Source organism: Schistocerca piceifrons, chromosome X (assembly GCF_021461385.2).
Source record: "Schistocerca piceifrons isolate TAMUIC-IGC-003096 chromosome X, iqSchPice1.1, whole genome shotgun sequence".
Taxonomy (NCBI): domain Eukaryota; kingdom Metazoa; phylum Arthropoda; class Insecta; order Orthoptera; family Acrididae; genus Schistocerca; species Schistocerca piceifrons.
Genome location: NC_060149.1, coordinates 389483904 through 389504571, shown reverse-complemented (window position 1 = coordinate 389504571; position 20668 = coordinate 389483904). Strand labels below are relative to the sequence as shown.

Below are 20668 nucleotides of genomic sequence, written 5' to 3'. Positions count from 1 at the left end.
ATATAGCTAAGGTAGAATATTCCAAATTTTTAGGTGTGTCCATTGATGAGAGATTAAATTGGAAGAAACACACTGATGATCTGCTGAAACGTTTGAGTTCAGCTACTTATGCAATAAGGGTCATTGCAAATTTTGGTGATAAACATCTTAGTAAATTAGCTTACTACGCCTATTTTCACTCATTGCTTTCATATGGCATCATATTTTGGGGGAATTCATCACTGAGGAATAAAGTATTTATTGCACAAAAGTGTGTAATCAGAATAATAGCTGGAGTCCACCCAAGATCATCCTGCAGACATTTATTTAAGGATCTAGGGATATTCACAGTAGCTTCTCAGTATATATACTCTCTTATGAAATTTGTTATTAACAACCAAACCCAATTCAAAAGTAATAGCAGTGTGCATAACTACAATACTAGGAGAAAGGATGATCATCACTATTCAAGATTAAATCTAACTTTGGCACAGAAAGGGGTGAATTATACTGGCACTAAAGTCTTTGGTCACTTACCAAATAGTATCAAAAGTCTGACAGATAACCAACAAGTATTTAAGAAGAAATTAAAAGAATTTCTGAATGACAACTCCTTCTACTCCATAGAGGAATTTTTAGATATAAATTAAGAAAGAAAGAAAAAAATATTTAAAAAATAAAAAAATAAAATAAAATAAAAATAAAAAATAAAGAAAAACAAAAAACACAAAAAAATAAAGTTGTTATATTAACTTAAGTATGTTGTTAAATTAACCTAATTATGTCATGTATTAGAAAATTCGACTCGTTCCACATCATTACGAAATATCGTATTCATGATCCATGGAACTAGTATTAATCTAATCTAATCTAATCTAATCTAAGATATTTCTCTCTTCTATGTGGCCTGTCTAAACGAGTCCCCAGACCTTGATCGCACCTTTATATTACTCTATGTATGTGAATCTATCAAGAAATCTAAGTCTTTTGACCGTCTCTCGAAATATTAATAGTATAAACGAAATTAGTATCTACAGGAGAGATTTCACATACGTAAATGTCTTGCGTCTCGAATGCATTTCCAGAAACTACTCAGTCATCCGCGGTGTATGAAAGACATTGCATCAAATGTCTAGGGGTGATAAATCGCATCGTGGGAAGCAGGATTTGCTAGAGCAAAACTGTCTGCTGATGGTTCCTGGCGACAAAGGCGTCCTTGTGTATTGGTTATGCCCCTGAGAGGCGTCAGGGCGTAGGTATTCTGAGAATTGTATTTCTTATAATCCATTCATCTGCCCTACTTGAAAGTCCGAGTCAATTAAAGTTCCTGATGTATTTCTCCTCTTAGAGGCAATCGTTCCTAAGATTTACTTGTTGAAAATCACTCTAGCAATTTACCGAGATAAGTATTACGCAGCACACCTGGTTAGTAGACCCTGCCAAGTTCAGTAAAATCTCATGGCCCAGGGCCGGCGAATACTAAAGGATGTCTAGCACCGCCGGGAACCGTTAGCGAACGTTTCATCTCTAACAAAAGTCGTTCCCCTACACATTTGACGAAATGACCTTGAAACAACCTGTTCCGTGTAGCTATAACGATGATGATATCAAGCAAATAACGATGGCGTACATGGTCCCTGTCTCTCTCTTTCTTACACACACACACACTCACACACACACACCACATTAAACGGAAACCACCCACGCATCCACACACAATCCCAAACTGAGTTACTGAAGGAGAAAATGGATGTCTGATGTCTCTAATGAAGGTTCCAAGTCAGGAGAACTGTGTGGCCCGTCGAAACTGTCAACTTGTTTGTCCTTTTTTTCTTTTGTCTCTAGTTATAAAACTAATGAGAAGTTAAACCATTCATGTTTTAATTAATGTAGTATACAATGTTATTATGGGATTGCAACTCTTTCTGTATGTACAGAAATTATTGTTTTATGTGGTGTTTTTACTTTTAGAAACTAAATTATGTGTTGAGCTATAAATGCATAATGTTCCTAGGAAATCTTTTACAAGGACGCTAACAAAAATGGAATTACAGTTATATAGAATGGAAATATGGAATGGCATTATGTTTCATTAAGTAGTAAAAACCATGTTTTCCAGTGAATTCCTCTTCCTACGGGTTTACATTCAAGTCATTTTCTTGAAAACTGCTCTAAAATCTATGAAAGACTGTCTGCCGTATGTAATTATTAAAGCAGAAAAGCAGGATAGTGCATGGACAACTTACCTTAGAATTTGCTGTCTGGAAGAAAACATTAAAGCATTGTAACTAGATACAAATATTTCATCAAGTTATTGGTTATATAAATTAAACGGGAAACATACACAATCGTTCTAATCTTTCCATTTTACTGGTATTTAGACATTGTAATTCAATTTCATTGCAAAGATATTTTGCTATATAAATTTTGATAAAATTTCCTGTGACATAATATATACAAATTTCATATTTTGCACTGCTGGTGATAACTTCTTGGGATTGTAACTGAGGACTAATCCAGGATACCGTAGTTTCGCTGAATGGCCTTCCCCCATATTACCAAGCAAAGAGTGTAACTAGAACAATGAAACTTAGCGAAGGACAAGTGCCCACGTACTGTACTTTGCGGGCCACTGCAGTGTTGGCGATATCTCCTGCACTGCTTATGCTTTGCCACTCAAGCACTGTACAACTCCGACTAACTCTGTCCAGTACCTAATTTCCCCAGTAACGACTAGGCAGTGCGAAGTGGTGCATACAACATTGGTTGGCTCTTGCTGGAGCGAGTGGCCACCGTTTTTTTTTTTGTTTTTTTTTTTTTTAAGTGACTGCCGAGCAAACGATTTGTTATAAAAAAATCTGTGGTGATACGCTGAAGGCCTAGCTTCAAAGAGGGAAAGTAGGCGGCGCAATCCCGCGACAGGGCTATTGGCCTAACAGCAGGAAGAGTGCAGCTTCGTTCCCCAAAACATAAAGCCACGTCAAAATGACTGGGTCAATCTCCACTGGAGAAATATGAAATGAGAAATTAAGTGAATCATTTACAGTTTAATTATGTAGAGATTTGAATCTATCATCAGTGAACTTCGTGTGCTGTGCTCTTTTTTCAAAAAAATTAGTTGTAAGATTGAAGATCAAAGAAACTATTAATCCTCCTCATGTCCTAAATATCAAAATGTTTAGAGCTGATCGATTCTTCTCGCGAAATTTTGTAAAAACATCGTGAAGCATAAAAAATCATGCCCATTAATGTTTATGTCACCCGCTTAAGTGTATCTCTTCTACATTTTTTTAGGATGGAGTTCTTACCTGCTTTAAGTAAGTCCATCATTGGCATTACTACCGTATTTATGAGTGCGGAATTGCTTAAAAGAGAAAAGCGCAATAAATGAAGAACTGCGCTTGCAAATACATACAGGCACTCGAGTACTAATGTGGAAAATCCACGTAGTTGGCCTCCGGATATGCAGTGGAAGTCTCAGTTTTCCAGTATCCGCCCAGATTCAGACGCTAAAGACTGCCACAACAACCCGGCTATCGAAATGTGTTGCGGGCTGCCTACAACGCGATAATTAAGGAACGTAGCTCGCAAGCGCTTCAAGGTGAGATCCGTACCTCAGATAACAGCCAGTCTGGCACTACGTAAGTGATTGAAATTTCATGAGAATATCCTGCAACAAAGAAAAACGCCTTTGTTTTAATGATTGTCAGCACATTTCGCGTATCATACTCTCTCCCTATTTTGCGATGATAGAAAACGGCCGGCCGGGGTGGCCAAGCGGTTCTAGGCGCTACAGTCTGGAACCCCGCTACCGCTACGGTCGCAGGTTCGAATCCTGCCTCGGGCAGGATGTGTGGATGTCCTTAGGTTAGTTATATTTAAGTGGTTCTAAGTTCTAGGGGGCTGATGATGTCAGAAGTTAAGTCCCATAGTGCTCAGAACCATTTGAACCATTTGATACAAAACGAGCTGCCGTTCTTTAAACCTTTTCCATGTCCTCCGTTAATGCTATGTGATACGGATCCCATACCGCACTGCAGTACTCGAGAAAAACACGGTAGTGTAGTGTAATGTACGCAGTTTCTTTAGTATATGTATTGCATCTTCTAAGTGTTCTGCCAGTAAATCGCAGTCTTTCGTTCACTGTCCCAACTACATTATGTATTTAACAGTTCCAATTTACGTTATTTGTAATTATAATACCTAAGTATTTAGCTGAATTCACAGCCTTTAGATTTTTGTGCTTTATCGTGTAACCGAAATCGGTGGATTGCTTTCAGTACTCATGTGGATGACCACACGCATTTCATTATTTAGAGTTAATTGCTACTTTTCACCCCATACAGACAACTCTTCCAAATGTTTCCGCAATTGGTTTTCATCATCCGTTGGCTTTAAAAGACAGTAAATAACAGTACCGTCTGTAAACAATGAAAGACGGCTGTTCAGATTGTCTCCCAAATCGTTTATGTAAATTAGGAACAGTAGATACTTCCTTGAGGAACGCCAGATATTTCACCTGTTTTACTCGGCGACTTTGCGTCATTTACTAAGTTACTACGTACTGTGGCCTTTATGATAGGAAATCACGAATCCTATCGCACAACTGCGACGATGCTCTATATGCGCGCATTCTGATTAGAAGTCGATTGCGAGAAACGGTGTGAAAACGTTTCTGGAAATCTAAAAATATGGGATCAGTTTGACGACCTGTCGATACCACTCATGACTTCGTGAAAATAAAGAGCTACCTGTGTTTCACAAGGACGATACTTTCTGAATCCGTGTCGGCTGTTTGTCAATAAATCAGTTTTCTTCGAGGTGTTTCACGATGCTCGAACACAGCATATGTTTCAAAAATGTCTGCAAACCGACATTAGTAATGTGGGTCTGTAATTTATCAGCTTATTGTTATTTCCTTGTTTGGGTATTGATGTGACATGTGCAACATTCAGTGTTTAGGTACGGATCTTTCCACGAGCGAGCGGTTGTATGTGGTTGCTAATTATGGAGGTATTGTATCAGCATACTCTGAAAGGAAACTAACTGGTATCCAAACCCATTTCGACTCGATGCCCAGAGGGCTAGAGCCGTTGTTACTTCCAGAGGAGGCAGCTCTGTGTACTAAGTTTTTGCACTCTTTATATACGCAAATCACATATACATTTAATAATATGTTGTCTCTACTATACTGCAAACGAACAATAAGTAAAATTTAGTAGTTTGCAGTTTTGATGGCCAGCAGTGTACTTTCGTGAAAATCATAAAATTGAGACAAATGACTTACGCACGTATGTTCAAGATAATAGTATCGAAAGCTAATAAAATCTTGTCGGCCTCCCAGCCCCGTAAAGTGATTAAATTACCACGAGCTTTCAGTTTTTCTCAGCTATTGTCAGGTGGCACGTGACTGGCTTGTCGTCGATGGTTCGAAATGGCTCTGAGCACTATGGGACTTAACTTCTGAGGTCATCAGTCCCCTACAACCTAGAACTACTTAAACCTAACTAACCTAAGGACATCACACACGTTCATGCCCGAGGCAGGATTCGAACGTGCGACCGTAGCGGTCGCGCGGTTCCAGACTGTAGCACCTAGAACCGCTCGGCCACTCCGGCCGGCTGTCGTCGATGGCCTCGTCATTATACAGCCGTGCTATCAGCTATGAAGTTACTGGTGTTCAGTCGCCATCTAAGGCCGTCTCAGATGCCGAAAATCTGCCACAAGCCTCACCCACCTACTAACACGTCATCTGTTCAAATGGCTACAATCACCGCCAGATTTTGCACGCCATTTCTAGTGGGAAGCGCAAGCAAATCATCACCGACGAAAAGAGAAAGATTCCATTTTTTTCCCCTTTCGTCACTCAGTGACAGAGAATATTAGCCGTCGTCTGAACAGAAATAACATTAAATCAGTTTCCACGTTCCCACAAAAAATACGTCAATTCATGAGACTTGTTAAGGAATATATAGAACTCAGAATTCCGGCCGTATCTAAGATACTTTATGAGTGCGGCTGCTGTAATGCCAAGCAAATGGTGCACACTGTTGATTTAAGCCTATGCTATTCCGATAAATCACCCGTGACAGAAGATGCTTTAGAAAAGGGGTACCAAATGTATTCCGTGACACATCGATCATTAGGAGCCCGAACGGTTTCTGGGATAACATAATAACAGAACTGATTGAAATTAAAATCTCGGATAACGTCCTCAATAAATAAAGTGTACTCTGGTCTGCAGTTTAGAACAGGGTAGAATGTGGCCACTGGAAGATCGAAGCGAGTGCAGCCAGTAAAGTAATGGCTTATTTGGTGATAGACTGATCACCGACGACGTCACAGCCGTCAGCCTTCTTTGACACGGCAGTGACTTGTCACTTGACTCTGGCCGAGAACAATTCGGCTGAAAGCTAGTGAGGATTTAACACCTGATGTAGCGGGAAGCCCGAGAAGATTTTCTGATCTCATATAGCCACGAGACGATGTATTCACAGTATGGAGCGTAATCATTAATTCATCCTTGCGATCATCGAGTAGCAAACCGTGCATTAGATTCCAATTCAAATGCCCATATTCACAACTGATCGTCTCAAAAACTATCTGTTCTTCCTCAAACTGTGTTGATGGTGGATATCCTGGCAGCAGAAGTAAACAAGTAAGAAAGTTGGTGAATATCTTTTTACTTTAAGCAATTGTCACCTGTAATGAAACACAGTCGCATTGCCTTACTCGAGAGACTAAGCCACATAGTATGGAGTGGAGCCATAATGCTTTCCCGCCACCCAAGGGAATCACATGGAAATTGCCTAATGGCAAAGAACTGTAAGAAACATGAAGATGTCAAACAATGTCAAGTTTAAAGCAAGATGCCACAATTAATACCGAATATTATTCCACATGCTTAAAAGTGCCGTCTAGAATATCGTTCCGAAGCCAAACTAGAGAACTGTCTAGGAATATGTTTGTAGCCCACGATACTGGGTACCCTTACTCGTCGAATAGGAGTGACAGCTTGCATAAGAAGCTGTCCTTCACACCAAACCTCGACTACAGCACCTCGTAGGGGCCAAATGCATTAACAACGAAAGCGTCACACCCCCATGCCCTGCAGCCAACACCATAGCAACAGTCCAGCTACAGAAACGGTGGCAGCCGAATGTGAGTTAACTAAAAACCTAACGTAGATTAATCAGTTTATTTACATACATTTCCTTGTAAAATGCTACACACACAGCTAGCATTAATCATGAACTTTTTTCTCAGACATATGGCGGAAACAGGTTAAAATGTTATGATAATGTATTAAATCTTAACTTTTTTTGAAATTATGTCAAGGAAGCTGAAAAGAAGATAGACTTCTGGCCTGCACTGTGAAACGGATAATTTCATATAGTACAATTCACTTGCGAAAGGAAAGATGAGTAAGCATGTTTCATGCATTCCATGAATACGTTATAGACAAACAGTGCTTAGAAATAAAACGAGAAGCATTGTTCTTAAATAAACGGCAACTATAGAGTATTTTGATGATCCTGACACGTGAAGCTGAGAGTCAGTAGTTGAGGTGTGCACCGCTGTCTCAAATGACAGAGTACTGGCGAACATATCGCTTCCTCTAATATGAAAAGATACAGAGAAGAAACAGAACAATGTTGTGGTGCAGTCTTCAGTTCCAGTACATCAAATACTGGTAATGGGGATCAACATGAGAGATTTGCAATGCGTGTGTCACGCATGCCTTATATTGTGACACCCGTTTACAGCAAGGCAGCTATCAGTACCTCCCCACATTAGTCAGCATACAAAGTAAAATGCAATTCTAGTCTGGCACAGGACGCAGCCCGTATCTTCTGTACAAGACAATAGATGCGCCAGGTAACCGATGTAAACCATGCAGGGAGGAGATTTCGGACGCCCAGATGAAACTAACAAATTGTGGGAGCACAAGAGATTCACAAATAACAGGGAGGAAGTGAGAAATCTTAACGAGCAGTAACAGCTTCTACTATTGGCGAAATTATATATTACTTCTGGATAATGGTACAAAAAGGGAAGACAGTTGTTGCCCTAGAAGGTACAGAAGAGGGAAGATCGAATAATCAAAAGGGGCTACAAACACAAAAAAATTTATTATTTTTCTTACAGTGTTGATAGCTGATCTGCATAGTGTACCATCGCATCATTCGTTAGTGTACTACTGCTCTCGCTGAGGATCGGGTATCACAGCGAGAAGCTTAGTGGAGCATCCTCTGACACCTTTATGAGGATCTTCACGTGGCCAAGTCTATCCTCTACAAAGATCACAAGTGTCTCCCTCGGTTCTCAGTCCAGCCGACTAACCCTGTTGCAGTTGTCAGGGGGCTCCTGCTTCTCATCGGTGCCACACATCACTCAACTGCTCCATGAACATTTCTAATGTATAAATGCAATTCAATTCTTGGGCCTACACAGAACAATTAACATACAATTTATCACCCACCTAGGGCTAGTTATCCTTATCTGTATTGGCTAATTGTTTAATTTCTGTGTTGCACGTAAAATACAAATTAATAATGCATTTGTTTGTCTTAATGCACACAGCTCACTTTTAGCAGTACCTCCTTCATGGCGTCTGTTCTCAACTCTATAAAATTTGATCATTGTCGGTACACCTTCACCAGTGTAGTTCTCAGCTAGCATTAAAGTGACAGGTAGGTCAGGAGCGTCACAGTATAATCGTTTACCAATATGGGGTCCTTTAAAGCAAAAACTACAGCGCTAATGAAGGAGGAGATAGTTGTGAATCCAGCTAACAGTTCTCTCTCCACAGGAAAACAAATGTCATTTATTCTGCAAGTTCTTAGGTAACGCCTTCACATGTTCCTCGACCTGCTAGAAAATGGAATATCCTGTCGTCGAGACACACAAATCAACAACAATAATATTAACATCATCCACACCTTGCACGGTGTTCTGTCGCAACAACCATAGAGCGCTGGGAGGCTCACATGAATGTCCTTTGAGTACGATGCTGCTGTAATCTAGCTTGTGTGCATTCCGAAGGTGTCTTTCTCCCGGAAGATAGCAAACCCAGGGAAGACAAATGATGAAATGCAACCTAAGGCATTACTCACCTGAATAAGCGACTTTCACATGTTGCTCCTCATATCGACAATCACGCTCCCATACTTGCAGCAACCGTATCTGACGATGTCATCGAGTGAACGCATATTGTCTGCTGCGAAGACTCGTGTGCACCAACGTGGAATTAACAATATGCACTAAAATGACAGTACATTTCCTTGCATACATTGCCAACTGTATATTCTGCTTTACGCAGCAGGTAAGTCTGTGAGGCCCACATTCTACATCTGCTTTCAATTTCACTGTTAACTCGTCCAGCTTCGATAGACTATAAAAATGACAGCATGGAAAAACCTGATATAGTTCACGTTGACTTGATGTTCAGTGCATGCTGCTGGGACCTCGCAAATTGCCATTTGTTGCCTTCATCACCATCACCTGCACACACTGCTTCTGTGAATGTCTTTCCCATTCACAGCAGTCTACCTTCGTACCATGTTGACTTCCTTAAGATGACCTAGGTAGTGTGCAATGAATGTCCTTTCACAACTTCTTTTTTCTCCAATAAAAATGTGAATTGAATTACTTATTTAGTCTCTAATTCTTATCATACTTAAGTATTTCACGTACAAGAAATTCAGTCTTATTGCATCAGGTTTGCGCCATCTGTATCAGCACAAACCAGATACAGTATGGCATACACTTTTACACCATTAGGAAGACTTAGGCGTAATGTATCTGTCTGTGGAGTGCCCTGTAGAAACGGAAGGAAATGTTTCCCCAGATAATGACGCAATAGATGCCTTCTGAGGAGTTACTGAAGGGCCAAAGAGGCCGGATGGGGATCCATGGCTCGTTTCATCTGTGCGAGAGACCCCTAATAGTACAATGTAGGATCCATGTTAAGGACCTTACAAGATTTACCATCCAATAGGACACAGAGGTATGCAGATATTGACAACCTAACATCACTCACAATAGGAATGTTTTTAGAAGAAATAATCTTGACAAGTATGCATTTTTAGAGTGGAAAATGAGGGCTTAAACAAGTGCACCGAAAGTTGCTATAACTCTATTGACAAGACAAAGAATCTAAGATGGTAAATCACATATGAGGATTCGTCCTGCGAGATCCTTGTAGTGTGGACTGATGAAAAGCATTTCCACATCTGCTGGAAGGTCACTGAAGTTTCTGGTCATGAGCGCAACCAGTCAAAGTCAGTGGGAGACATTGATGCTAACACTTGAGGTTTGGTCGTCCAGCAAAAGTGACAGCTGCAAACAGACAATCATCAACAATGCCTGCCAACTCTAATGTGAAGCCATTCGATGGTACATGTCACCAACACACCACTTGGTACAATAATTAAATGTATCCAGGTGACCACCTGCCATTGCTCCATTTGGCTGACGGTAAAAACAAACAACCAGGAAAGCGACTCTGAGGTAATTACCAATACAGTGGAGAAATTGTTGCTTTTTGTATGTGACAGAAAAAAATTAAATTGTTCGTAATAAGTTTTTAAAGGTTAAGTATGAGCAGTCCAGCTGTAGTTCAGATCAGATATATTTTCTAAAAAGAAATTTTTTTGAAGTGTACTAATATACTTCAGCTATAGTTCTTAAGCTGGTGTTCTTATTTCTTTCATTCGAGATTGGTTTCAAATGTCACACTCATATGCAGTTTCTATAATTCGTAAATATAATTAATAAAAATTAACTTCTCGAGCTCGGCAGTATAAATGAACCCATCACCTCTTACTTTCTGGATAATCAAGGTTATTTTAGGAGAACTAGGAAGATCCAGGCGGACTCATAGGATATAATTTGCACAGTCGTGCTTCGGAGTTTTCAAATTGTCGAAGCTTCCCAATGCGGAACAACAACAAAATTGCTCATTACAAAGTATAAGATCAATGTATCAGTTAATCACCTGCAGGAAAAACAGGTATTATAGGCATATCTCTTACCCATTTTCTCTATGATCAATTCTGCACTCCAACCGAGGGCCTGTTATCATCTCACACATTTTCATTGAGAACATTAGTTTTCATCAGTGATCTGTCAGTGATAAAAGCTTATGTTTGTCTTTAAATATAAGTACCTGTAGCACCCAAAAACAATAGAGAAAATATTCAGTCACTCAATATATAGGAATCCATAATACTAGAAATACAGGACTACCTTCCTGTTTGTCTTGGTGTCTTAATTCTAACGCTCATAAATTTTTATTGTTTTGATAAATGATATTTCTGGATAATCAAGGTTATTTTAGGAGATCTAGGAAGATCCAGGCGGACTCATAGGATATAATTTGCACAGTCGAGCTTCGGAGTTTTACAAATTGTCGTAGTAAATTAAAAAATCAGAACTGTTTAACGTATAACGAAAGAAATTTTATTTAAATATACAGTAGAAAAATAGGAATCAAAATAAGTACTTCTGCAATACTATAATTCAGCTGTCCACATACATTCTAAGGAGTGCGAATCACTTCTAACAGAAATCCCTGAGATTCATGCCTCTCCATATGTTTCAGTAAATACATCTTCGCAGCACATAAATACATTGCGTTCCGCATGGCAGTAAATCGGAAGATATATTAACAACGATTTTATAGGAACTATGACAGTTTGTTCTCTGTTCTCTAGGTCTTCATTATATTTTTTTATGATGAGCGCACCACCTCCAATTCAAAATGAATCTTAAAGTCATGAGAAATAAAATGATTACAGCACTGAATAGCTGTACCTTCTGAGTTTTTGCTCCCCAACACAGATTTGAGGGCACGATTTTACAGGCTCTATGATTAATCGTTCACATTCAGGCTTGTAATGAGGCGTAATTCTCGCAGCGATAATGTCAACCCACATACCTGTTCCATTTTCGAGTGTTAATGGATGGCTCGGTGAATTACAGTTAGTTATAACTCCCAGCTTATTGTCTTCGACTGCAGCGTGAGTGTCTATTACTTGTAGAGACTTGGCTTCGCTCATAGCTCTGTCTTCATCATCGTCGTCTGTAACGCACTGTACCAAGTACAGCGCGATTCCTCCGACAATTGGGGGCACTCCAGCCAGCAGGAAAGGTATTGTGTACGATTTGGTGTGGTCGTATATAATACCTGTCAACATAAAGAACAAAGTAATGTTTCTTTCTCCACTACATAATGGTTCAAACGGCTCTAAGCACTATGGGACTTAACATCTGAGGTCATCAGTCCCCTCGACTTAGAACTACTTAAACCTAACTAACCTAAGGACATCACACACATCCATGCCCGAGGCAGGATTCGAACCTGCGACCGTAGCAGCAGCGCGGTTCCGGACTGAAGTGCCTAGAACCACTCGGCCACAGCGGCCGGCCCTCCACAACATACGACAGAAAGTTGGTTTCAATAAATAATGGAAACTAATGTATTTTAACTTAATTTATGAAATTAGGGGACATGCGAGTAAAAGTAACATAACTTTTAGTACACAAAACTATGCATTCACCGTAGATATCAGGCATACATGATGTACAGGATTTTTCAGTAGTTGCGACAGAGCATTGGATGAGAATACAAATAGTAAAATATAACATATTTTAAAATACATCCTTCGGCCTTACATAAGTAATTCTGTTCATTTACTCTTTGATTGTTGCTTTCAATGGTGTTGTCTTTACGGAACTATTATTCTTGAACGACCGTAGATCCAGCACCACCAGGCGTACGTTCCCCCCAAGGAGACACTGAAGCTTAGGCCATATGAACTATCAGTCTACATCTACATCTACATTGATACTCCGCAAGCCACCCAACGGTGTGTGGCGGAGGGCACTTTACGTGCCACTGTCATTACCTCCCTTTCCTGTTCCAGTCGCGTATGGTTCGCGGGAAGAACGACTGTCTGAAAGCCTCCGTGCGCGCTCTAATCTCTCTAATTTTACATTCGTGATCTCCTCGGGAAGTATAAGTAGGGGGAAGCAATATATTCGATACCTCATCCAGAAACGCACCCTCTCGAAACCTGGCGAGCAAGCTACACCGCGATGCAGAGCACCTCTCTTGCAGAGTCTGCCACTTGAGTTTATTAAACATCTCCGTAACGCTATCACGGTTACCAAATAACCCAGTGACGAAACGCGCCGCTCTTCTTTGGATCTTCTCTATCTCCTCCGTCAACCCGACCTGGTACGGATCCCACACTGATGAGCAATACTCAAGTATAGGTCGAATGAGTGTTTTGTAGGCCACCTCCTTTGTTGATGGACTACATTTTCTAAGCACTCTCCCAATGAATCTCAACCTGGTACCCGCCTTACCAACAATTAGTTTTATATGATCATTCCACTTCAAATCGTTCCGTACGCATACTCCCAGATATTTTACAGAAGTAACTGCTACCAGTGTTTGTTCCGCTATCATATAATCATACAATAAAGGATCCTTCTTTCTATGTATTCGCAATACATTACATTTGTCTATGTTAAGGGTCAGTTGCCACTCCCTGCACCAAGTGCCTATCCGCTGCAGATCTTCCTGTATTTCGCTACAATCTTCTAATGCAGCAACTTCTCTGTATACTACAGCATCATCCGCGAAAAGCCGCATGGAACTTCCGACACTATCTACTAAGTCAAGGCAGTAGTCAAATATTATGGACTCCATATAGACCAAAAATTTCGCTGGAAGACACACATTACAGAAGTCGTCGTAAACTGCAGAAAATCCACTAATTTACTGCGAGATATCATGGGTGTGAGCTGGGGTATGGATGCAAAAGTGGGACTAAGAATGTATCGTTCTTTGGTACGTCCACACATGGATTATGCTTGTCTTTATTTGGGTCAGTTCCAGAACATATCAAAGACGACTAGATAAATGTCAGTACAAAGCGCTTAGTGTATGCTAGAGCTACAAATACGTTATCCTTTCTGATTCTCTGATTCTAGAACAGTATGAGAACTATTAAGACATCTGCATAGCACACGCTCCAACAAGCCAACAGCATATGACATCATGACTCTGATATTACAGTTCACAACTAGGAATCGGGAAGTTACCATGTGGTGGATCAAAGCACACTATGGTATTCTTGACAACGAAACAGTAAACAAGGTAGCTACAGCAGCAGTCTACAACGGAGAGAGAGGACACATGGAATTGCCATCGGCAGATATTTTATAGGCTATTAGATAAGAAACCAGAGAGAAGTGGAACACATAAGTGAAATACAAATGCAAAGATCAGGCTGAAGTGAATCCGATGCTGATTGCTAACTTATGGCACGAGGAACATCGATGCTTCAGAATACTGATGGACACTATAAAGTGCCTCACATTCAACGACGTGTGCCACCGTACAGCTCTGCTTGAAAGACATAATTGTATATCGCCTTTTAAATGCCTTTTTCTTGGAAGAGCAGGGCAACTTCTGATATGATCCTACCGTGAGTTTATGTTTATGGTGATGTACAATATAGCAAATATAATGCGTATATTGCTTCTCAGTATGTTAAACTTTATGTGTATGATGATGGTTGTTTGAGTCCCGTTCAGATGACAAAATAAATATCAGCAGAGCGAATTACCCAGTATTTCCACTCAGGATAGTGAGTGATAGCTTTGGTTGAGTGTGGAAAGTTCTATGTAATTCGTAAAAACACATTGGGCATCAGATCAGAACATACTTGGTAAACATTTAAGAGTCTGTACCATCGCTTAGAAATCTAAAGCTACTATTGTCAAGCCTTTTGAAATGGAACGAACATGTGAAATAAATAACAAGGAAGGTGAAAGGTAGACACGGATTTGTTAGAAGGATTCTGGGAAACTGCAGTACATCTATTTAAGAGACTACAATTATAATACGACCTGTTCTACTGTACTGTTTCAGGGTTTGGGGTGACAGTGAAGTCGGCCAGATGGAAAATGTTCGAGAAATTCAAAGACACACTGCTATAATCCTAAGAGGTCGACATAACTCATAAGAAAGCGTATCTCAGATTCTCAGGGAAATGAAATGAAACTCTCTGGACGAAAGCTCACGTTGTTCTTGCGAAACCTTATTCGCCAACTTAGAGAACTGTTATTAGTTGTAGACTGTAAAACAGTTCCATTGTAAATTTCACATAGGAGTCACGAGAATGATATACGACAAAATAGGACCCGAACGGTACCAGACTGGCAGTAATTTTTTCCTCGCTCTACACGCGAATGGAAAAGGACAAAAAGTAGCTAGAAGTAGTGAGAAGCACGCTCCATCAAGCAAGAAACTCGGGCTCTCTGAGTATATATGCAGAAGCAGTTCACACGTGTTATTTTAAGTGACGTGGAAAGAAGTAACCAGATCGATATGGTTTTCCAATAATTTCGAAAAGCTTTCGATTTAGAGTCAAAAAGATGCCTGCTGAAAGAAATACGTTCATTTGGGATATATATATATATATATATATATATATATATATATATAGGTTTATGATTAATTTTACGCCTTACTGATACACAGCATGTTACCGTTAACGAAGAGCCGGCCGCGGTGGTCTAGCGGTTCTGGCGCTGCAGTCCGGAACCGCGGGACTGCTACGGTCGCAGGTTCGAATCCTGCCTCGGGCATGGGTGTGTGTGATGTCCTTAGGTTAGTTAGGTTTAAGTAGTTCTAAGTTCTAGGGGACTTATTACCTAAGATGTTGAGTCCCATAGTGCTCAGAGCCATTTTTTTTAACGAAGAGCCATCCGTGGACACACACGGACGAGTAATTTAAGATTTTCACATTATGTGAAAATACGAAATATAGGAACATTTTGGTAAATGAAAGTTGTCTTAGATGTTCCTCTTTCATAACATAATCTCGTTTTTCGACGTAGTCGACAAATAATACCCGTACACTTTTGGCAACGATAAACAAGTTTCATGAATCAGTCAAAGAAGATTTCTATCTGCTGTTTCTGTAACCAGCATATCGCCACCGTGTGGATTTCTTAATTCGAGCCATTGCAATGTTCACATGGTCCTGCCTTTATTTTAGGAAACAGATGAAGATCACAGAGCGTGAACTAAATGGTAAGATGCAACATCGTCGTAAGTTGCAGTCTCCTAACCTCTTCCATGGTGAGTTGTATGGCCTAGCGTTGTCTTGGTGCAACAAAACTTGCCCTGTCTCCCATCGAAATCCCCTGAGGCCTTTTCTTACAGCTCGAAGAATCAGTGTGTCTTCTTGAGTGATTGGTTGTGTTTGGTTCCAGGAAATCGATATGGGTAGCTCCATCGGCACCCAAAATTGGCAATGCCATCTCTCGCTGGCTGCTGACAATTTCGTCCAACTCTTAGTTTATCAACAATTTCGTTGTTCCGCTACACCAGCTTTACATCTGTTTAGTTTACCTGGCGCTGCCATTACCGCGAACTACTTTCATTCTTCGATAAATTTCGACTGGAGCATCACTTTCTGTTGTTAGGGACCGGATGAGAGCACGTTGCTTCAGTCACAGTGACAATTTTCCTTTATACGCCTTCATTTCATCCACGATAATATACGCAACTAATCACAGCAATAGCTTGCGACTAAGGATGTAGCAGAGACTCTACACAATTTGTTGAAACCAGTGACACAGCAATACTGACACATGTTACGGAGCTGATGGAAGCATTACTTATCATTCAACCGTCGTACATTAATGACTACGAGGGTAATGGAATTGCCATCTCCCACTTTTCGCAAATAGCACTATCATTTCTGGAGGAGTGCTGCATCTACATCTACATCTGCATGATTATTCTGCAACTAACACTTAAGCTCCTGGCAAAGGCTTCTTCGAACCACCTTCAGACTATTTCTCTACTCTTCCACTCTCGAACAGCGAGTGGGAAAAATGAACAGTTAAATCTTTGTGTACGAGCCCTGATTCTCTTATGATGATCATTGCTCACTATGTAATTTGGCGGCAACAAAACGTTTTCACATTCGGAGGAGGAAGTTCGTGATTGAAATGTCGTGAAAAGATCTCGCTGCAACGAAAACCGTCTTTGTTTTAATGACTGTCATCCCAACTCGCTTATCATATCCGTGACACTCGCTCCCCTGTTTCGCGATAATACAAAAGGAGCTGTCCTTCTCTGAACTTTTTCGATGTCCTCCGTCAATCTGTCAATCTTATCTAGTAAGAATCCCATATTGCACAGCAATGCTCTAGCAGAGGACTATCAACCGTAGTGTAAGCAGTCTCTTTAGTAGACCTGTTATATTTTGTAAATGAGCTGCCAATAAACCGTAGTCTTTGATCTGTCTTCCCCAAAACATTATTTATGCGATCGTTACAACTTAAATCCTTCGTAATAGAAATTCCTAGGTATTTAGTCAAATTGACAACTTTTACCTATGTGTGATTTATCGATCGAAATTTAGCAGATATATTTTGTATTGATGTTGACCTCACACTTTTCCTTATTGAGAGATATTTGCCACATTTGGCACCATTCAGGTATCGTCTCTACGTCATTTGCAATTGGTTCCGATCTTCTAATGACTTTACTAGACGATAATCATATCATCATCTGCACGTAATCTAAGGGGGCTGCTCAGATTATCTCTTAACTCATTAATGTACATTAGGAACAGCAGATGGCCTACAATGACACTTCCTTGGGGAACTCTGGACATCAGTTCTGTTTAACTCGATTGCTACGTATTGTAAGTTTTAGAGAGGAAATCTCGGATCCCGATATAAACTGTAGCAACATCCAGTCGGTTACGCGCACTATGACACTGGTGAAAAAACTGCCAATTAGTTCCAAACGAAAGGAAATAGTAATGCACTATGACTTAATAATCTACAGATGACAAATAGAGTCAGCCATATCATACTAACACCTCCGAATAAGAGTGCGCAGGGGTATGAAGTGGAACGATCGCGTATGTTCGTTCGTAGGTAAAGTAAATAATAAGCCTAGTTCATTGGTTGAACATACGTAAAATGTAGATGCTTATGAAACACTTCTATATCTATAATGCTGAAGTGTATGGTAGCCGCATCAGATAGCATTCACACAGGACATCGAGCATATACGAAGACTCAGAGCTCGAACGTTTGATGAAAAATTTAACGGAAAAGATGCAAAAACTGTTATCTTATGAAAACTCATTTAACATAACCAAATAAAGTTTAATGTGCAATACAATTAAATGTACCATCTGCCAAGTACTTGAGAGTGCAGACGTAGATGTAACACAAATAACCTATAGTACTATCTTTGGCCACACTACAGCCTCCGAAGAGAAAGGACACATACAGTTTCACATCTCGCCGACCTCGGAGGCATTATAGTCGTGGTAGCTGTTGACTATAGTAATACTATCCGCAGCAGCAGCTGCTATTTGGTATCGTCTCTTGGTAAAGCCCCTGTCCAGGTTTCCCTGTGTATTCAGTACTGTCTGCAGCGTCCATATTGACCTTACATGCTTTCAAATGCCATCGACCATCATCCAATAGTTTGTCACGTCCGTCTTAAGGTGCGTTTCATGGAACATATTTTACGGCAATGTGTGGTCGTAATAGTTGTTGCCGTCAACACTGCCGAAATTTTGCTGCAATAAACGGCTCTATCGCAGTATGACCCGGCAATATTGCCAGTGGAGCAGGCTGTTCTAAGTAGTTGCCAAGGTATGGTGGATGTGTTGTTCACCAGGGGTGACGAATATTTCTTGCGGTCGGGCTATACATATCTCTGTCATTGTCTGCAGAGCCTTCCCACTCACTCTCAGCCTTGCTTCCACTTCATCACGCTGACAGCGCTGTAGTGCTGAGCCGCGTAATCTGAATAGTGAAATATTATTGTCACGTCATAACCACAGTAAAGACCAAATCCGAAAGTAGGGTCATCATTCACGTAGAACACTTAGCACTTAAATCACGTTTATTAGGGACACCAACGCAAAGATGGATCGAAACTGCCTCTTGGTCATAGAGTGCTGCTGTTGACTCAACCGTCATATATTCCAGAATATGGAAACATTAGCAACATAAGGAATTTCTAGAACCTTCTAGAGATGATAATTCTACATAACAAATATTTCCTCCTGATCGGACGTGAACTGGCGGACCACAGAGCGCTAGACAGCGACTCTAACAGCTACTCCACATCGTCTGCAGCACAGCTCGCAGCAGTATCTATTTTGTTTCAATTTGAAAGTTGGCGCCCGTACATAGAGAACTACAAGAATAAAGAAGGCGAAAACGAGAGAACCACGAATTTCACAAATGCGATTTGTACATCTACAGCTACAGCTGTGGAGCGTCGAAAGTATACTATACACAAATATCGAAACCTGAATAAGAAGCTCCTCGCTGCTACAGTCGTAGCACTGAGTCGTAATTGTGGTCTAAACAGGTTATTAAGGCTTTCACGTTGTTTAAACCTCATCATGAGTGTTTCCTCGTTCATCAGCAGCAACATGCCAGCTACACTGATCTTTCATTAAAGTCTTTGTGTACATTAGCAGTGACCCACCTCGGTAGCCGAGATCACTGACGCACACTTGTGTGCTGGCGCTCGAATCAGAAGTAAGGCGGTTCCAATCCTGGAGGTGTGTGAGACTTTCACTGCCAGTATTTTTGGTCGGCAAGGGGAGAAGAGGCGGCGGTGTTAGGTTTCTGATCACCAGTCTTTGCACCAACCTCTCCGCAGTGCTCCATGAAATGAGAACGTGTGGTACTGTTGGTGTTGTTCCGTCTGACCGAGAGGGACGCCATGCTCTGAGGCTCCCTTGGTGCTTTTAGAGAGGAGCAAGCTATGTGCAGGCACCGGGTTTCAGCCTCTGCCTTCTCTTTATCCATTACAACACAAACGAAGCACTACACTGTACAACCACTCATCACAGTCATCGACACGGCACAGATACACGCTTGACAGTTTATATCAGGTCGGAAGAATGCAACAGGAAACCACCTTCACTAGGACCTTGCCATGAGCAGCAGTGGAGGAGTCTTATATCTGCTCCCCCTACGCTCATCTGTAAACTGTTCACATGCCACCGTGAGTAAAATATACTGTGTAGGGCAAAATGGCGCTATCCAAAACCGGCGCCGAGGCAAATGGTTCAAATGGCTCTGAGCACTAATGGACTAAACATCTGAGGTCATCAGTCCCCCAGAACTTAGAACTACTTAAACGTATCTAACCTAAGGACATCACACACAACCATGCCTGAGGCAGGATTTGACATCTGAGGTCATCAGTCCCCCAGAACTTAGAACTACTTAAACCTATCTAACCTAAGGACATCACACACAGCCATGCCTGAGGCAGGATTCGAACTTGCGGCCGTAGCGGTCTCGCGGTTCCAGATTGAAGCGCCTAGAACCGCACGGCCACTCCGGCCGGAGGCGCCGAGGCAACTGTGGTGCACTATGGGCCTTAGGTGACAGGGGTGAAGGACTGCGGAGATGTCTGCGGGCAACTGTTGAGCAACTGAATGTCCAGATGAACCAACAAGCTACCAAAAGTGTCTCTTCAACGACCGTTCAGCAAACGTTGTAGTGTGTGGGTATCCGCAGCAAGCCTCTGGTTGATGCACCCATGCAGACTGCTGTTCATCGGCGACGAAGGCTGGAATTAGCACGCCAATACCGCAACTGAACA

At 41.0% G+C, this 20668-nt stretch overlaps 1 protein-coding gene across 1 annotated transcript in view; it reads right to left on the bottom strand.

Annotated features, from left to right (window-relative positions):
• LOC124722377 (monocarboxylate transporter 10) overlaps positions 1–20668 on the bottom strand; it is a 447112-nt gene that overhangs the window by 14265 nt on the left and 412179 nt on the right. Inside the window, exon 6 of the mRNA XM_047247551.1 lies at positions 11921–12169. Within this exon, the coding sequence (XP_047103507.1) occupies positions 11921–12169 (249 nt within the window). The remainder of the gene's footprint in view (positions 1–11920; positions 12170–20668) is intronic.